General features: G+C 37.9%; 1 protein-coding gene and 1 long non-coding RNA gene across 7 annotated transcripts; one reads left to right on the plus strand and one right to left on the minus strand.

Moving 5' to 3' along the window:
- Positions 1 to 161: 161 nt before the first annotated feature.
- LOC132109545 (septin-6) lies at positions 162 to 20882 on the minus strand. Of its 6 annotated transcripts, none has more exons than XM_059515719.1 (11): positions 20743 to 20882; positions 18960 to 19074; positions 13319 to 13514; positions 12410 to 12596; positions 10793 to 10954; positions 9501 to 9597; positions 7750 to 7918; positions 7270 to 7402; positions 6021 to 6211; positions 4759 to 4776; positions 162 to 1500 (listed from the first exon to the last, which is right to left on the minus strand). In XM_059515719.1, the coding sequence occupies exons 1-10, from the start codon at positions 20872 to 20874 to the stop codon at positions 4773 to 4775; spliced, it is 1386 nt and encodes a 461-aa protein (XP_059371702.1). In that variant the 5' UTR covers positions 20875 to 20882; the 3' UTR covers positions 162 to 1500; positions 4759 to 4772. The 6 variants fall into 6 exon arrangements, with proteins under 6 accessions (XP_059371702.1, XP_059371699.1, XP_059371697.1 ...); XM_059515717.1 differs by lacking the exons at positions 162 to 1500; positions 4759 to 4776 and adding exons at positions 3163 to 3901; positions 4591 to 4636; XM_059515718.1 differs by lacking the exons at positions 162 to 1500; positions 4759 to 4776 and adding exons at positions 3163 to 3901; positions 5050 to 5102.
- LOC132109546 (uncharacterized) lies at positions 9465 to 10559 on the plus strand. Its single transcript, XR_009424518.1, has 2 exons — positions 9465 to 10162; positions 10285 to 10559. It is a non-coding gene; the product is annotated as an uncharacterized LOC132109546 (long non-coding RNA).

Genomic DNA, 20882 nt, shown 5'->3' on the forward strand with positions numbered 1-20882 from the left:
TCATATAATTCCTACAGTAGCTGTATTAATGATCATTTTAAGCATACTTACTATATAAATATTTGATATAGATTTTAACATTTGTTTTAGGGTAAAATCTGTGTGTGTGTGTGTGTGTGTGTCTATAAAATCATTTGGAGGTTAAATTATGAAATAGCATATCAGTTTTTTAAACGTTTTATTGAAAATGTACACCATGGAATCTTACTACAGTTAAATATTTCACAAATTTCTGGTATCACATGGGTGGGGGTAATTGACATTAAGGGGAAAATATGGAAGATGACTAGAAAAATGTAGGCCAGTCTCGACACCCAAAATGTTTCACACAGAAAACAGTCACTTGTCAATAAAGACATTAATCATTAAAACATGTCTCGACATTAATGCGCAAAATAGCTCCTTATAAATTTTATGTACTGCACATATGCATTACAGTCAGTACCTCGCAACTGACTTATTTTAAATGAAATGACTGAAAACTCTTGACATATATCTAAATACAATATTTGGCAAAATGGTAACTTAATGTAACTGCACATTGTACCTGGAATAAATACATGTAATAGAAATTTCCAAAGAAAGAAGCGTATGTTTAAGCAAAGAATAACTCCATTTATAAACAAAAATATGTTCAGGGCATGCAAAAGAACAGAAGATATGGCACTGAATGTGACCTACATGGTATTTTAATAGGTGTGTCATTATTCTTGAAGATTTTTTTTTTTTTTTTTTTTTTAAGTATAACTATATTGCTGTAAATATTTATGACTTGAAATGTATAGGGCAATACAAAACATACAATACAAACCTCTCAGATTTAGCTTATATTTAACCCATGCTTTCAAATAAAGATTCTCATTAAATTACAATGAAATATCTCTTGCTTAACAGGAACTTTCGGGCCCAGTTTCTTTGGATTTTCTAAAAATTCACAGCCAGCGTGTCAATGTTTTCAAGTCTTATTAAATATAATCTTACTCATCTTAATTCACACCCTAAATAATACATATGTTTGCAAATAAGTTAGTATCCGTTGGCTCTTCACAGATAAAACTGTATTAATGTTGATGAGGACATGCAGGTTGATTCACAAACACATGTATTCATGAAAGAAACAAAATCGTTGTTTAATTGAACAGATTGAGACTGCAAAGCAATATCATAGACAAAAAGCTAAACTGAAAAAAAACTCCAAAGCATTCCTTTAGTTCACAGCCTTTGACTCTGGTGTCACCAGCAAATGTCTGTAAAAATACTAATGAGGGAATGCATTGCTTAGCATGCCCTAATTTTAAAACAGAGCTAATATCTGTTGAAAAATACCATGTTAACCCCACATAAGGCCATGTTCAACAGGGCACACACACAGCATTAAAGAAAAAAAAATTCAAACAAGGCTGACGGAGCGAAAAAGACAGGAAAAAGAGTGGACGCTTAGTTCTCGTGGAAGCTGCAATCCCCTCTTCCAACAGGTGGCCAAGACAGAGTTAAAAGAAGCTAGAAGAAGAGAGGAGACAAAGGGGGATTAGAGAAAGTATTAGGAGGCCACTGAACTCGACAGCACCAGTGGGAAGACAAGTTTATATCAGTCAATTGGAAATGTATTTTCTTTTGCCAGCCAAAAGCATGAAGCATTCGGAATGTGGGTGGATAGGAACACACCGTCCTTCTGCCTTGCTTCAAATGCATTGTGCATTTGCTTTTAAAGGTGCATAGATTAGCTCATCTCGTATTTTCCATTTAAAAATGTGGTCAACATTAACCTAATCTAAAACTTAGTGAAGAATCAAACAGATTAACTGGGACAGTGGTCATAATAATTGTATTTTCCCTCCTCAACTCTCAAGAAGAGGCACACATTTTAAAGAAATAGTTCACACCCTAAATAATTTCTCTCTCGTGTACTGAAGTTTGTTTAGTCATCAGAACAGATTTGAAGAAATGTAGCGTTGCATTACTAGTGCACCAATGGATTCTCTGAAGTGAATGTGTGAAAACTAACTGATGAACTGGAGTGGTGTGAATTACTCGTGGATTATTGTGATGTTTTGATCAGATGTTTTAACTCTCATTCTGACGGCACCCATTCACTGCAGAGGATCCACTGATGAGATGTAATAAGTGATGCAATGCCAACTTATTCAAATCTGTTCTGATGAAGAAACAAATTCATCTACATCCTGGATGGCCTGAGGTGATTAAAGGTTTCACAAATTTGAATTTTGGGGTGAACTATTTCCTTTAAAACATATTAGTCACACAATGCATCTAAAATCACACACCGCAAAAAGCACAGCCTTAAGCAAAGGTTTTGGTTACACAATAAATACAAATGTTAGTAAAAGCTGCAGAAAGAGCCCAAAAAACAAGAGGTGATTTATGAGAAACGCAGAGGGCTTGGTCCACACTGCCTCCCCTTATCCTTGGGGTACCGGTTAACCAAAGAGTCTGGGCCTGGTCCCTTATCAAAGCCATATTACTCAGTGCAGAGCCAGGGATTACTGCAAAGAAAAGTAAATACACACACGGCAGTGAGCAAGGGCACTGGAGGGAGCAAAAGCGTTAATAGATGACTAATATCAATCACATCAATACCAACCTGTTGAAAGACCAGCATCCAGATACAGTACAAAACACTGTTATCCAGCATAGAACCAACAGAATCACTCTGATTTAGCTAAACAGTCTTTGATCGTAGCTTTGAAAATATCATTTACAACTTGAGAAACTCAAAATGAATCTGTCATTTCCTGCAGTGACTCAGAAAACTCACCTAGACTAAACTTCCTCATACTTATAATGACGTTTATGTCATTTGACTTGTGGTGGCGGTCAACACATTTCACTTGAGAATACAGGCCAAATCTTTAGAAAATACATTTAGATGTATGATTAGTCTCATTATATACTGTATGCTCAGTAAAGCATTAAGATGTAGTAAATTACTTCATAGGTTAAAGTCCAGCTCCTCCTTAAATCAAATACCGGTAATCAAAGAATAAATTGAGGAATCAAGATTTTTCAATACAGAGAAAGCAAATCAAACACTGGCCATGTCACCCTGAGTGCATAATCATTCAGTTACACTTTTATGAATAATGCAAATAATAAAATGTAGAATCAATTGTCTGATATTCATGCACAATGACTTTCCCACAGTTTGAAGGTTTATGAAAGAATGCCCTTTATTACTGATACAAATATCGATCCCTTCGCAACTGATATTTGTTTATTAGAAAGTGATTTTTATTTTTTTTATTTTGTGAAAAATAAAATGTCATGAAAATAACGAGTTAAAAAAGGTGCTTACATTTGGATGAGACGTGCCAAAGTTTTTCTAAACTAATACAAGCATAGCAATGACAGGTTTATAAAAAAAACATTGAGGTAAAGCTACAGATGACCAGACAGCATCTGTATAACATGCATAAGCTAAAATGAGACAAAACATCATGCTCCATTAGAAAACGGTAAAATGCCTTAAATCTCACTGCAAGACTGAACTGAAAGCAGCTCATACATCTTCCTATTATAACTCTAATGACAATTATGGTACTACTAATAGAATTTGTCCCATTTTAAGCTGTGTACTACTGCATACCCACAACAGCTTCCACGCATGTTAAAGTTGATTCAAACCCTCATGCAGAACAAAGCAATATCATCATGACATCATAACATAGCAAGTAAAAACAAAGAAAAAAAAAAGAATAGCATGTAATTATAAGAAGGATTTCATTCACAGTTAATATCCCTCCTCAGCTGTGTTATGCATGAAACTGGGGGGACGGGACGGGAGAGAGGGGGGAGGGAACGGGAACAGCATGGCTCAGGAACACTGAGGGGGAAGAGCTCATTCACAGCGGGCAGGGGGAGCACTTTCTACAGGAATCCTGAACTGGAAATGAGAGAGAAGGAAGATTATTGTTCCCTACAGGTTACACACTGTTGTATTCACACATTAATTAAAAGACAATCAAAAATATTAGTAGTGCATCTGTTAAAACATTTCAAAGCGGTTGCAGGGGTTGCATGTGGTAAGGCTTAGAATTGTTCTCTTTGTACCAGGTAAAATTAATTACGTGGTCGCTTCCGTTGTGTTATGGACATGAACCGGATATCCCAACTTTAACAACTGTGTTCTTTAACTATTGCTAAGATGTCTGTGGCAAGGGATGGCTGACTCAACAACCGCATTATTTTAAGGCAAAGTGGTGGACTAATGCGACCCAGCTGTAGGAGCCGAGCCATTAAAGGCTCTTTTGTGCAAGATCGTGGAAGAGCAGTGGAGTGCAAACAACAGCAGACTGTTATGGATTCAGATGGCAGATGGCTGCACATCACACAGAGAGAGCAATAAACTCTCGCCTGGTGCTGGTGACATAATATCCCCTTCTGCTGCCACAGAGACGTACTTCACATTACCAGCACATTTTAAGCATGAATAGGAAAAGCTGTAATTACTACTGCAGTGCTTCAAGACCGCAATTACAGGATCAGTCTAACTGACCATCATCATTACATGTGTTTTTGTAATTTAGCTCCGATTGAGGGTTGGTGCCTTAAGAGATACTTTGAAAGCCTTACCAGCATAAGGTGTCTCATGCAGGACTGGGAGCAGGTGAGGAGTTAACTGGAAAACAGCATGGATGAGACGTACATGACACGTGCACACAACAAGACACCTTACATGCAGCATTAAACAAGGAATACTCTATATTCCCTGCCTTGCAAGAGCACTGAGGAAAACTGTACCATTTCTCTGGCGGCTATCTTTGATATATCCACAGGAAAAAATAACACCCACAGGAGAGTGGAGGAGAAAGTGGTAAGAATGTATGTAAATATTGGATTTGGACAATCTTGCACATTATGGACTGCAAAAATAAAAAGCATCTCTTTTATTACATGATACCAACAATAAAGTGTTTCCTCAGTATCTCATTGCTGTGAAAAGTGCTGCCTTGTGAGGACATACAAGAAGCTTAAGTGGGGGAAAGAGTTAAAAACTGAAGAGATTGATATGAAAAAAACTAAAAAGTAAACCTTGTCAGTGCAAGTGTCTTCCTCCCACATAACACTCGAATGCAGCAAATCAGCTTGAATACACAACCATGAATGATTACCAGCATTATTGAAGCAATTTATTTGAGCTCTGATTACAAGTACCCTTTTCAGATTGGATGTGCTTGATTGTAATGCAATAAGCGAATGCAATATTGTTAATGTTATAATTTAATGCCATGAAAACTAGAATTATAGAGCATATATATTTATAACGATATAGAACTGTCTAACATGTTATATTAATACAAGAGTTCTACCACACACCAGACTGGGTAATGTAAATAGATGCAGTGGATGTTTTATATTATAAATGCACGACAATACGAGTATCTTCACTACTGTTCCAAAGTATGGGGAAAAATGTTTAAATAATACTCTTATGCTTACCAAGGATGCATTATTTAGTTAAAAACAGTATTAATGTGAAATATTACAATTTAAAATAAATTCTAGATTTTCATATATATAAAAAAGCTGAATTTTCAGCAGCCATTAGTGTTGATAAAAAAAAATCATTATAATATGCAAATGTGGTTCTTATGAAACATTCATTATTTTAAGTGTTGAAAACAGTTGCTGGTTAATATATTTTGTGGAAAGTGTGATTTAAAAAATTTATTTTAAACATACCTACCGTAATCTAAATCTAACATCTAATTTAATGCATCTTTGCTGAATAAAAATATTTACTTAATTTTTTTAAAAAGCATAACATTTTTAACAGAAGTGTATATGCTAAAACTTGAGCTTTCTTTTTTTATATAACTGCACTGTCAAATCCATTACTATTTTTCATTATCTAAATGTAATGTTGCAATATTACTTGAGCGTTCAGTGAAATGCACACACGTGTACAGATGTTCACACATGTTCTCCTGCATCGTGATCTTCTGGTATCTCGGGAAGAGAAGGTTGTGAAGGTTAGGAACCTAGTGGAGGACAGTACTTACTTTTTCCTCTCTTTATCCTTCTTGAGTGTGGCGGAGCTCCCTGCCTGCTGATTCTGGGCCTGTAGCAGCTCAGCAGCCGTCTTCTTCTGCTTGAAGCCGTTTAGCTCATCATCGAGAGCCTTCTTCTTGTCCTCTAGTTTCTTCTTCTCATCCTGGTGGAGCTTCTTGAGACGGTCAAACTTTTCATGAAGCTGTGACGTGAACACCACAGAGTCAATATATGTTACTAAACAAACAAAGCTACTGTGAAATAGTTCAATTTATATAACACTCACTCTTTAAAAAAAAAAAAAATGTTTGGATGCATTTGTTAAATGCAGACCAGCTATACAGCTACTGCAGTGTATGTACATACCATGTACTGCATGAGCTGTAGATAACACTTTGACTTAGGGCTGCACAATTCATCGAAATTAAATCGCAAAAGGCAATAAATCGCGATCAGGCAGAAGCTGCGATTGTCACACTTATCTTTCAGTGCAGCACAGTTCTGTGATCAGCAGTAAATATCCATTCAAAGGCCACGCTGAAAATCCAGATATATCGCGAAGAGGAAATTCAGGAAATGCCTATCGCTGCAGTTAAACAAACTGAATATAGGCTGCTTTCATTGATTTAACGTGACTAATAAACACACGACAACGGCAATATATGGTTTATCGGAGTTCTAATTATTATAATTTTCATCATAATAAAGTATATCTATAATGAAATGCTAATCGACATAGCCTTCATCATTGCTTAGAATACAATTAAATATTGTGTGCCTTAATTATTCTGTTTAAGAAGCCACATCATCTCAAAGAAGGATTTATTTTAAACACTCGACTGAAGTTATGAAGTGAATTTGTAGTTAAAACATGTTATTAAATGTGGTATTTTCACGTGCTTTCAGATGGAGCAGCATTTACTACACAGAGCCGTAGTTCACTGAGAAGATACGCAAACAGCTGTCATAATACAGAACGATTAAGTCGATTTCATAATCTTACGATTATATCCTCTGTGATTATGAATTAATTTTGCATAGCTTGTCAGATAACTTCGGCTCTATGTAGTAGATGCTTCTCCACCTGAAAGCCGGTGATGGAGATTTACTGCTAGCTAATCACAAAACAAGCTTTACTAACTAAATGCACATAACAACCGTGATTAATTTGCGTTCGATTAATCATGCAGCCCTACTTTGACTAAATGTTTTGACAAAAGTGCTTTAATGACAGTCTTCAAAAAAACAAAACAAACAAACCTCCTTTTCTGCCTCTTTCAGCTCTGCCTCCTTCTCTTTGACTCTCTGGACAAACATCTGCCTCATCTCCTCCTCTTTCTTCTGCAGCTCACCCATGAACTCATTCCTCTTGGCCTCGTATGTTTCCTGGAGGCTGAACACAACAAACCACACACAAAAGATTATTGTTTTTAAAGGGATTATTCACCTAAAAGGAATAAAACTGCTGAGAATAAGCCACTGAGTTCATATAGATTTGCTTCACAATGCCTTTTTAATATTCTTGGATCTTTTAGGTTTTCGTTAACTGGACTTTCAATGAAGGGTCTCTTAATTTGTTTTGAAGATGAACCAAACTCTTATGGGTTTGGAATGACATGAGGGTGCGTATATACAGTAAGTGAATCATCACTTTTACCATTACATTTAACATGCCTGTAAATGCAGACTATAAACCGTTCTGTCATGGGTTGTGGTGGAGAACTTTTCCAGATCATTCACCTGAAGGGTTTGCTGTCAGGGTCTGTGTCTTTGAAACCCATCTCCTCCAGCTTGCAGCGACGGTATAGCTCATAGTGGCGCGTGTGAGTCTGCTCTCGTAGGTCCTCCATGTTGACCCTGATCAGCATTTCTCTCAGCTTCACAAAATCACAGTGATTCTCATTCTCCACTGGAAAACACAGAACACATCATGTCCAATGGAAAATTACCACCAATTGCCACAGTGATACTGGCACAAGAAAAGAGAAGGGAATAAGTTCCTCCTGGACATGCCATACACATTAATTAATGCATTATGTTCAAGGGTTGAGTTAGCCTAAGAGTTAAAGATCTGGGTAGTTAGTTAATGGAAAAGTTGACACTATCATAAATAACAGTGGTACAACAATCTATTTTAAGCATGCGTTTAATTCTTATAGGGATGTATATAAGCTGTTTTGTATGTCATTGTGTAATTGAAAGACTTTATTGAATATCTGAATTTAAAAAAAGCAATAAATCTTGTAAAGACAAAGTGATAAAAAAGAAATGGCGACTATTTACAAAACTTAAAATGGGCACTTTTAAAATGTCTAATACCCTTTTTAAAATACACTTAAAATGTTAATTTTAACATCTTGATGTTACAAAAAATTAGACTTTTGACAGCATTATTCCATTTCATACCACTGATACAAGGACATGACCTCTTTAACAGTCAGTTTGTATAACTCTGACCAGCTGTGATCTAGTATTGTTAGCACTACCAACATTCCCTGCAGCTGTTACTGTAACAGTATAAACACATAGATTATTTTTTACATTTGCTGAGTGGTTCTTGCCTCTGCAAAAGTTCATCTGATTTTTACCACCTCACTAGCTGATATACAAATGCATCCCATTCTACATGGTTTTAATGCACGTAACTTTGACCTTTAATCAAGTAAACTAAAGCCATAAATCAAGAGTAAACACTTCACAAACAGCAGCAGTGATGCATGAAATCACACACATCACATAGATCCATTTTTTCCTCAGTCATGTCAGTCTTCCATCAGGCTAAATTAAGTAAGAGCACGTGAGCTGCCCTGTGGCTTCATGTGCTGATAGAGAGAGAGAGAGAGATTCAGAGTGATGTCACAGACAGCCTGAGGTTTAGTCAGAGCACTGCTGCTATAATGTTACGCATCAAATCACTGCATGCATACCACACGTTAACGAAGACTGACAGGACAAATTGAACATATAGAACATGACAAACATTGCCCTGCTGTGAAAAAAGAATGCAATCCAGAAAGAAGAGGGTGTGTTGAAAGGGAGTGTCCAGGGTAGGCGCTGCAGAAAGGGAGGGATGGAATGGGTTTGGATGTCCTGAACAAAAAGGCCAGGGCCAAACAGCGGGAAGAGCTGGGAAGTCGTGGCCTAATGGTTAGAGAGTCGGACTCCCAATCGAAAGGTTGTGAGTTCGAGTCCCGGGCTGGCAGGAATTGTGGGTGGGGGGAGTGCATGTACAGTTCTCTCTCCACCTTCAATACCATGACTTAGGTGCCCTTGAGCAAGGCATCGAATCCCCCAACTGCTCCCCAGGCGCCGCAGCATAAATGGCTGCCCACTGCTCCGGGTGTGTGCTCACAGTGTGTGTGTGTGTGTTCACTGCTCTGTGTGTGTGCACTTTGGATGGGTTAAACACAGAGCAGGTCACCATACTTGGCTGAATGTCACTTCACTTCAGCTTAGTGTCATTTCCTCTAAAAGACGTGACCAGCACTTACCCTGGACGGTTCCCCAAGGGTACTGGCGTGCTCGCACCATCTTGTTCCCAATCTTCACTTCCTCAGTGCTTCCCACCACTGCAAAAGGCAAATGACCCTGCAGAGCACAAAAAAACCCACAAACAAATAATTTAGCAGAAATACTCCAGTCTATTTTAAGTTCCGACAGTAATAGACTTGATTATGCAACATTTAAATCAATTTGATTAACAAATACATGCCGTTCTGTGTAACTTTCTAAAATCACGGTTTACACAAAAATATTAAGCAGCACAACGGTTTTCAACATTGATAAAAACATCTAATTAAATGCATTCTTCTGTCAACCAGAATGGTTCTAAGAGAGCATTAACACAGAGGAATAACATAGCATCCACCTCCATACTTAAGTACTACTACATTTCAGTGGCAAAACCCTCAAAGAATTTACCTTGTTAAGATAACATTTACTAGTCAAGAATGGCCTTTAAAACCACAGAGAAAAATCTATGAGGGCACATCCCACTTGAAATGAGTGGAAAGGGACCTGAGGTCAGCTATCTTTGTTTTCAATGGTTAACCAGTACTGGAAGAGCTCCACAGCAACACCACAGACACAGCCTGCTCTATACGAGCGTGGCTATCCCACAGTAAAAACATGCTGTTGTGAGTGTCCACTGAATGTCAATGTCAATGTCACCTTTATTTATATAGCGCTTTAAACAAAATACATTGCGTCAAAGCAACTGAACAACATTCATTAGGACAACAGTGTCAATAATGCAAATGCACTGATGCACTGAAGAAGAATGCCTCTCCTTTTGTGCTGTCATTTCCTGTGAGCAAACACAAGCAGGAAAGCTGGACACCATATGGATTCTTTCTCACTTAAACTGTTGAACTGTGATGTGAAATGAGAACTAGACAAGCACTGTAGAATAAAATATGGCTATGTTGTCTCCAAGCAAAACCGGACATAGTACAATTATGATTGATTCTATGTAAAATGATTTCAAGTGGAAGAGGAATGCATCATTCTTAATCATATTTCTGTTATCAAATAATACAATATACTGTAAGCACATTTTGTTCTCTTATATAGCACAAAGTAACTAGATTTTAGACGTAGGAACACAAAGGCAAAAAAACACACAAAGGCAATATTGAGTAATTTATCCATGTTCTGTGCACATATAAAACACAGACACAGTCGAAATGTGTCATTGAAGAAGCTCAATCTAAATGACACCTTTTCGTTCAATGATTTTGACCCTTCAAAGGGGTTTCGGCTGAAAACTAAAAATTTGACTTACATTCATGGTTGAGTTGATCTCTGCCACAGTCTCATCGTCGGTGGGAAACTGGTATATCTGGACGCCATTGCTCACCAACTCACTTGTGATCTTAATTTTGAACTTAGCAAGTTCACTCTTTGAGATGGCATCTGATTTGGCGATGATCGGGATTATATTCACCTGTACATGAGAGGCATTTGGGAATAATCAGTAATTAAAAATCAAATCAATTTATATACACAAGAATTAAGATGACGATCAAAGTGCATTTAAAACCCCAAACAGCTCCAGTGAGTAAATATTTCCCTTTCAGACAGCTAACACTCAACCACTCAAGCAGTAAATTACTAAATACCGATGTAAGCAACTCAAAGCAACCTCAGAACATCTGGCTAAGTCCAGATAAATATAGATACTCAGCTTCTCTCCTCTTTTATGCCTGAGCAAACTGAATAAATGGCACACGGAGTGCTGAAAAAGATTACATTTACTTTATGTGCAGAGGTTGCTGCAGACACATGTATCTGCACAAATAGACTGCTCTTTTTAAATTTTTAATTAGGAGCAGCTAATGCAATTAAAATGAAGTCCATAGAAAGCTGTGAAAGCTTACATAAGCTCAACATGCTTGCATCTGAATGTACCTCAAACTGGAACAGAATTAAGCATAAGTAGATACTTGATATTCACTTTGAAACCAACTCAGAGAGGACATTTAAAGAGGAAGTTCAGTTGGACTTTCATTATGTGTTATATTAAAAAAAATAGCCTGGATGTTCTTTAAACATTATTTTGTGTTCCACAAAAGAAAGACATAGTTTTGGAACAACTTGAGGGTGAGTAAATTATTTTTATTTTTTGATAAATTCTTCTTCTTTAATAATTATTATTCTTTTAATCTCAGGTCTCATGGGAGATATAAACTACCTACAGCAGGATAAGTGCTAACCATCCTAATGGGGGGGGGGGGGGGGGGTAATCAAACACCCCTGCTCCACTCATGACGCTCTCTCTCACACACAAGCGCACATATGGAGTGCTCTGATCCCACTCACTCAGTTTTTACACTCCCTGCCACCCACACCACCATCTAAATACTATTCTCAGTAGCCTGGCCACTAGCTTTACACTTTCTCTGTTTCGTGTAAATTACTACTGATGAATTGTGAGGTTCACAAAGGCACTTTAAATAAAGGTTTAGCCACAGTGTGAGTACACAGGCATCTCTTCTCAAGCATACGAGGCAACTGTTAGGCTCAGCTGCAGATCTAAGAGAGCATCTTTGTTGAGGGAGTCTGTGCAGCACAGAGAGAGATGAAAGAGAATGCAGTATTACACAGCTGACCTTCAATGACTCCAATGACATTAAACAGCATAGCCATCAGCTGAATGCTTAATAACCCACATCAACCATTCTGCACAGTGAAACAGTAAATAATGCTAAGCCACATATATGGAGCAGACGTTACTGTTATTATTTGTTAAATTATAGTTGTATATGCTATAATTAAAACAAATTTATAAATTATATTCATGAAGTAGTGTATTTTTTATTCAAATACTGCACTGATGAAGATACTTCTACCGCTGACCATATCATCAAACTTTTTTTTTTTAATAAAAAGCATTACTAACCTTACTGTCCAACTTCTTCATAGTAACCAGGTCAAGGGACTTTAGCGAGTGTCCAGTGGGGGCAATGAAATACAGACAGGCGTGAATCCGTGTATCATGATAACTGTGCAGGGTGCGTTTAATTTTCAGTTCCTCCTGAAGGTACGCTTCAAACTGAGCATCGATGAACTCCACAATAGATTTGTAACTGCAAGTTGAACAATGAAAGAAGTGGAAATAATTACCTTCTTGGCCTACAGAATCAGAAACCTGAAAGTGGGGCTATATCTGGTTTCCTTATAGCATCCAAACTTTATGTTATAATGAGCTCCGCACACAAATGTGTCGCATGACAGAGATCAAGAAAAGCAGGAACAACAGAATTCCTTTTTGAAATTTTTTCTTATGAAAAATGCATCAAAGACTCTGAAGTCCCTAAATAAACAAGGGCATCAGAGTGTGGCAAATCCTCTGTGGAATCTTTTAATTTATTGTTGCACAATAAAAATAAAAATAAAAAGTAATCCAAGACCATGTTCTTTGCAATCATGACTGATGACAAATAAAGTTGATCTTAGATTCTCATCTGAGGTTTATTATCCATTCTGAAACATATCAGGCTGAATTTAATTTATAATAATAATAAATTATGATTCTAATAAAATATTTCACACATTGACAAAATTAAAACCAACATGCATTATTAAAGGGATGGACAATTCATTTTGCTGAATTTTCAAGGACAACGGTTTCACCTAAAAATCTTTCCTGTTTTTGGGTGAACTATCCCTTTAAGTATTAGTAAGCATATTTTACTTATAATCAAATGACAAACGTACACGTGGAAGATTATAACTAACATTCTAGATAATCCTATGATATTTTTTTTCTGTTTAAAGCAGCTAGCCTCATTTGATCACAAGACCTCACCTGTCCTCTTTGTTGATCTGATCTCCAAAGCCTACAGTGTTGACCACAGTGAGCTTGAGGCGAACGTTGCTCTCCTGCAGCTCGTATGTATTGGATTTGAGCTGTACTCCAGGCTGATTGTGCCGTGTAGGTTCACCCTCAAATTTGGTGTTGAATAGGGTGTCCATGAGGGTGGACTTTCCCAAACCTGTCTCGCCTGGAAGAAACAAAGCAATAAGCTATCAGGCTCTTAATTTAAGTTTTAAAAAATATTACTATGTACATTAACAATTCTTAATTATTTTATTTATAATGGCGTATGGGATATTTTAAACAATGAAAAGAAAGTTTGCTATATTATAGTTGTCTCTGCATAATAGACAGGAATAGGACTTTTTAGCATCAAAATTACACACATCAACTTTATTAGAAAAGTGCAGTATTTTGCTGATGCCTACACTTCAGATTTTAACCCGTATAATATGTGTGTAAAAGTCTAAAAGCCATGCAGCAACCCTGGCTCAGTCTGCCTAAAGGTCCTATTCTTGCTTTCCTGACAACCACAAGCGCAGTAGAAATGGACATCATGCAACACCACCAGAATTTTAATTATATGGATGGCTCACATTTGCCATTTCTTCATAAACTCAGCCTGCAGATCCCATTCCCACAGGCCCCTCACTACAGGCATGAGCGAAAAGCCTCGGCTGACACCTAAAAATAAAGCAGCGATTTTCTACCCAGATCAAAAGCTTATGAACAGTGACTATCACAAGGTATGAAAATACTGAAAAAATTCCTGAAACTGAATTAAAGACAAGGCAGGCATCACACACTGATAATCGCATAACTCAATCAAAGATGATGGTTATATGAATCACAAGTATCTCATCTCTTCTCCAGATAATCACGGCATGATATTTACAGCATGCCAAAGCACTCAGCATTCACTAAATTCACCTGAAGCATTGAAGCTGAACCTGCATATGAATGATCAGGAAGAAGAGAGTAGAGAGAGGCCTGCTTGACAATAGTCCCTTGCCATTTGCCAAATTCCCTTTATACTAGTTTCTAGAGTTCTGGCATTACCTCCTTAGAGCTTTAGCAGAAATGGGATAAAAGCCCTGGGAGATGACCTGAACTTTAAGTGATGCTAACAAAGAATCTGAAACAAAGCTGCCTTCATATAAATAATTCAAAAGGCAAAGTGAACAACAAAAGCATGAAGAGTTCATAGTACCACAGGCTAAAGATTTAGCTAGAATTTTACTTGGGTTATTGGCAGGGACAAGATGATCAAGAACCTAGTGATAAATTCATTATTTTTATTTTCTCTTGAAGTCCACATCAAACGTAATTTTACATCTGTAGCTTCATATCTACTATAAATGTAAATTCATATGTAAGCTAACATGCACAAATAATATACTACAGCTTTGATTTTAAAAACTGTACATTTATTTAACATATAATTACATTTTGTGTTTATCTATTAAGCAGACACAAATGACTTTTTATCAATTCATGCATTCACTAGTAATCATACTGGTATTGTTATAGCACCTTTTAACCTACAGAAACACTTTTTTACTGATATGTTACCAGTAAAAATAGTAAGCTATTCTAGGAATTGTAACTGACATACAGGTATAGGCCAGATGACGTCACTCACCTGTTAATAAAAACAAGAGTGAACCTGCACACTCCTAAAATCTAACTCTGTTTAAAGGGATAGTTCACCCAAAAATCTAAATTATGTCATTAATAACTCACCCTCATGTCGTTTCAAACCAGTAAGACCTCCATTTATCTTCGGAACACAGTTTAAGGATGCTTTCACACCTGCCTCATTTAGTTCAGTTGAATCGTACAAGAGTTCATTTCCCCGTTTGGTGCGGTTCGTTTGGGCAGGTGAGAAAGCAGCAATCGCACTCGGGTGCGCACCAAAAGCGGACCAAACAAGCGTACCGAGACCTGCTTGAAGAGTTGGTCTCCGTACGCTTTCAAACGAACTCTGGAGCAGTTCGTTTGTGGTGAGAATGTGATCCAACCTTGAACAGACCAGACTGCAAAAAGTACTGATGATTTTTGGACTAAACCAGTTGCCGTAGTCATTATGCTGTGCATTATGGGATGAGGAAGTGTTTGTTGACAGTTTGCACTTTAACATGGCAGCTTGTGGACAAACTTGGAGTAGTGAGGAGGTGCGTAGCCTCATAGAAATTTAATCAGATGACCATGAGCATGTCAGAGTTAAGAAGAATTAATGCACGCCTCCGCTTGAGGTTACGGGACAATCCCGCTTGCCGTTTGCAGTGCATTAGAATGTTGTTTTCAAGCCGCATCCGAGCTTTATTATAGAAATTTATTTTTTGCATATTGTGGTGTATACAAACAATGTAATAGATTATGGCCAGGGACAAAAGCAGCCCGCACAGTCGTCTCTCCATAGTTGTGTTGTCTCCGTGTTGTTTGCTGGCTTTTCCTCTTATGTTGGGATTTTCCCGCACGTAAATTCTGACAGCAGTTTAGGAAATACGTCATGGCCAATGAGTGATGTAGATGTTGTCATGTGACTTCATTTTGGTTCGTTTCAACTGGTACGGACCAAAGCAATCAGTGTGGTGTGAAAAGGAACCAAAAAAGCTGAAAATGCTACAATGTATAATTGTTTGCCCTTGGTTCGGACTAGAGCTGAAACAACGAATCGATTTAATCGATAAAAATCGATTATTAAAATAGTTGTCAACTAATTTAGTCATCGATTCGTTGCTAAATAACTTTTATTGGACGTAAGCGGCTCATTTCGTGCATATTTCAAATCTGCGGTGACCAAAGTGTGGCAGTAATGAGCCACCGGAGGTTTTACTCAGCCAGTACAGCAGGAGAAGTAGCGAATAGCCAATAGCTGGCCTCGTTTTATGTCACGTGCTTCCCGAACAGCGTCTCTGCAGCATTTAGCGGGATGTGGGAGACTGGGAGTACTTTACTTTGAGCCTTCAAAAAAGAAGAGTAACCTGTAAACTCTGCACTACTGAACTGTTTAAGGGGACGTTCACATATCGCGTCTTTTGCGCGCTCAAGTTCGTTATTTCCAACACCGCATCGCATCGAGTTAAAAACATCTCAACTTTTCAGAATGCTGCAAGCGCATCGCGGGTCATGTGACAAGAACTAACCAATCAGCTTCATCCTTTCCCGTAACAACGTTAAAAGCTCAGTCAAGATGAAAGGAACAGCTGATCATAGTTGTATATGGATTTCCATTTTGAAATAAATTTAGTAGCAGAGCTACTGCAAGCGATTTTTTGAGCTGCAAATCCATTTATCCTTTGCTGAAATTTCCGCGTCTTCAAGGAGAGAGCACGTCATGGTTGCTTATCAAAGGCAGACGCCTCAGGGGCGCTTCTGCGCGAGCGCTTTGGAAAGAAGGAGAAAGCGGTGCGCCTAGCGTTCTCCACGCGTTTTTAGGCACGATATGTGAACGGCCCCTAAGACTTTTATTTGTGCAGATTCTCCAGTGCAATGTTGTTTGCAAATGTTTAGTCGTAAAAGCTGATAACATTGCTTTTTAACAGTTAACATTTAAAGCTTTACAAACATGTTCTGTGATCAGTTTGTAGTTTTCCAGTTCAAAATTCAGTCGTGCAGCCTAATTATGACTGAATGAGAGAGGTAAATGTTTAAAGATATTTGAAATGCACTTTTTTTCTAAGTATTCACTGCTCTTTTTCACACAGCAGGTTTTATGTGTGTGACTGTCCAATTTTTTTTTTCTGGACAACCTTCTGATGGATTTTACTTTAAATTGTGAGTTCCATTCAGGTTTCATGCCACTGGCACTTTATTCGAAGGATTGTTTACAATTTCACAGCAAAAGCTATAAAGCTGTTTCCCAGTAAATAATAAAATACAATGCACTGCAATTTTATTCTGTTTTATTCTTATTCTTCGTGAAAATATGTTCTGAAAGATTCCTTAATAAGCTTCGTTCGGGATGTTAAACTACTTTAGGAGCTCTAAGGACTGCCATGGTGAAAACATTATTTTAAATCTCCTTGTGAAATTTGCTAGAGTATGGGTCAGTGTTTTGATTGCAGAAGAGTTCGACAAAGGATTACTAACACAATAAAACAACTCCAGGTATATTTTTGATTAGGATATGACAGTGCAAAATGGTTAAAATCTCTTAAAAATCTATGCTGAAGGATAAAGACCATTTATTAATAATTTACTTGGGGGGAAAATGGAAAAAACTAAAATATAAGTACATAAACCGATTAATCGTAAAAATAATCGACAGATTAATCGATTATCAAAATAATCGTTAGTTGCAGCCCTAGTTCGGACCAAATGAATCGAACTAGAGATGTGAAAGCACCCTAAGATATTTGAGCTCTCAGTCCCTCCATTGAAACTGTGTGTACGGTATACTGTCCATGTCCAGAAAGGTAAGAAAAACATCATCAAAGTAGTCCATGTGACATCAGAGGGTCAGTTAGAATATTTTGAAGCATCGAAAATCCATTTTGGTCTAAAAATACCAAAAACTACGACTTTATTCAGCATTGTCTTCTCTTCCGTGTCTGTTGTGATAGAGTTCAAAACAAAGCAGTTTTGTGATATCCGGTTCGCGAACGAATCATTCGATGTAACCTGATCTTTTTGAACCAGTTCACCAAATCAAACTGAATCGTTTTAAACGGTTCGCGTATCCAATACGCATTAATCCGCAAATGACTTAAGCTGTTAACTTTTTTAACGTGGCTGACACACCCTCTGAGTTCAAACAAACCAATATCCCGGAGTAATTCATGTACTCAAACAGAGTATGTTTTCTTACCTTTCTGGACATGGACAGTATACCGTACACACAGTTTCAATGGAGGGACTGAGAGCTCGCTGACTACATTTAAAATATCTTAAACTGTGTTCCGAAGATAAACGGAGGTCTTATTGGTTTGGAACGACATGTGAGTTATTAATGACATCATTTCCATTGTCGGGTGAACCAACCCTTTAAGCATACGTCTGGCCTCCTCTACCCACTTCTGATTACTCAAAATGCATTGCTGCTTTGTGTGAACATCACCCTCTTTGTTATATATTTTAGAACAACTACAACTTTACAACCCAACGTTAAACAACACTGAACTGAAATACACACACCAGCATGCTAGTCCAAACTTACAGTAAACACCTCCTGGAATCAAGAGGCAAATTCAGTTGGCACAGTCTCTCTGCCAAACTAATACACATGCACACACCAACATTTTCATCATCACAACATAACAGGGAGAGATTTGATGACACAGGCAAGCCTATTTCACCAACAAGGTGTGTTTGTATTATATTTTACTGACCAGGTCAAATAACATGCAAAACAGCATCGTCTGAAAGATTATTTCCCCTATTTTTTGTTAAGTGTTTTTGAGAGTAAGAACAGATCTAGTCTAACCAGTCAGCCAAACCACACATGAAATCAGTGTATGAAACCGAATCGTGAGTTCCTGCAACTGCTCTCCATCAGTGCACCAGTAATTAGTAAGTGGGTCACAGGACAGAATTAGTATGCGTTCACAGAGAAGGGGTGTGACATACACTGAAGCAAATGGTTAGTTTAGCCCAGAGGAAAAAAGGAGCTCCCGCATGACACACTCACCCACGCAGAGGATATTGAAGCAGAAGCCATGGTTGACGGACTTGTTGACCAGCTGGTCCGGCATGCTGTCGAAGCCAACATGACCAGAGAGTGGGACGCCACGTGCACCTTCTCCCTAATATGAAATAAAAGCAAACCATATGAAGGAAACATGCATGATGACTTCCACCAAAAAAATATAATTTGCACAGTTTCTCGCTCTCAGCAATAGAAAGTCTTTGCAAGCATCTTAATTTATGAAGATGCAAAAAGAAACACTGTCAACTCAGTTAGTAAAAGTACATAACATGCACCACATTGTAAGATCTCTGACACAAGTTGTAATACTATGGTACAGATCTCAAAGGGTTCAGCTTTGTGCACTTCCTCTTTCCTGTCTGATCTCAACTGTCGAAACCACATTCAGGCAGACAGACACGAAAACCTTTTTGCAGTTACAGACAAATGTTACCGTTATCAAGTAATGCAGATACCTGTGAAGCAAATCGGTTGTAAATAACATAACACAAGTGTCAAATTTAAGCCATAGTATTCTTCAGCACTTCCTCTACCATTGTTCACACAGGTCTGCCACCTGGCCTGCCAAAACTCTGTCAGGAAAGGCTTTTTTTGCTCACATTTACAGCATATCCTTTGGTGTGTGGGTGTTTGCATGTGTGTGACCTATGCGATGAGCTGAGCGAACGTGCCAAATCATTCAATTTCTGATCAAATAATAAAAATGAAGAGTGAGCATTCAATCAGCACAGGCCTAATGTGATAAAGCTCCATTATCCAAATGGAAACATTAAGTTAAACTGCAATATACTGTAATCAAAAGTGCATCCATTTCAGTGAGAACCAATCAGCACAGATGATCAGTCCTGTTATGAGGATTACTGAGGAATTACACTAACCATAAAATGGACATTTAATTAACTACAAAACAGGGGACTAGGAGAAGTCAGACTGTTAGAGCATCTTATTGACTGGACTGAACAAACAGTCACAATCTGACCCATATGTGCAACATCCCCAAACCAGACAACTGTAAGACGACCAAAGGGGGTCATCAGGACTCAAACACAACACTGGCTGCTCTGTAACCAGAACATACTGGATCCAACCCTTGGTTTGAAGAGAAAAGACTGCTGTAGACGTAATTTACGATATCTAACAGATTTTGAGCTCAGATTCGAGGCTGCTGCCTCATGTTAGCTACTTATTCACATTAGAGACGTCAGAATGAACAGACCACAAGCTGCTACAAAATGCATCTGAAATTGTTTTGTACGACTGTTTCTGACATAAATGTACTAATACTTGATGAAAGACAACGCCCAGCGCGCTGAGGGGATATGAGGATGCTAATACAATTAAATATAACTGTACTAGGCGCGCTCGAATTAAATTGATTTTACAATACAATGACGCTCGATAATGTGACGGTTTATTTTTTTAATCAGTCGTGGTCACTTCAATCCGTGAGGTTCATCCGTTATTGTTGGCCCTCAACATTTAGCCATTTCCATCAAAAAAGCTTTATGGATATAGCTGTATGATTTAAAATGTATGAATGAATCTGCTTATGTATTCAAATGGTGAAGATAAACAGTAACAGACGTTAAGATACTGTATAATTAATCAGCTTGTTGATATTGGGTCATCACGTTCAGAATGAATTAAAATCGAAACCTATTTCATTCTACTATATGTCATACCGGCTAAAATATCTGTCGCCAATCGCCAGTCTAGTTTGGTAAACCGAAAGCATATTTTTTTTGTAATAAAACAGTGCTCTTACCGCTTGTCGAGCTATCTCAGTGGCCGCCATGGTTCTTTCCTGCATCAACCCTTCACAGGAAACTGCAGCGCGCACACCAAGCTCCATCCAAGCTAAGATACGATGGACTGTTCCATTCATGTCTGATGCCATCGCGGCTT

This window comes from Carassius carassius, chromosome 29 (assembly GCF_963082965.1).
Source record: "Carassius carassius chromosome 29, fCarCar2.1, whole genome shotgun sequence".
In the NCBI taxonomy this organism is placed as follows: Eukaryota; Metazoa; Chordata; class Actinopteri; order Cypriniformes; family Cyprinidae; genus Carassius; species Carassius carassius.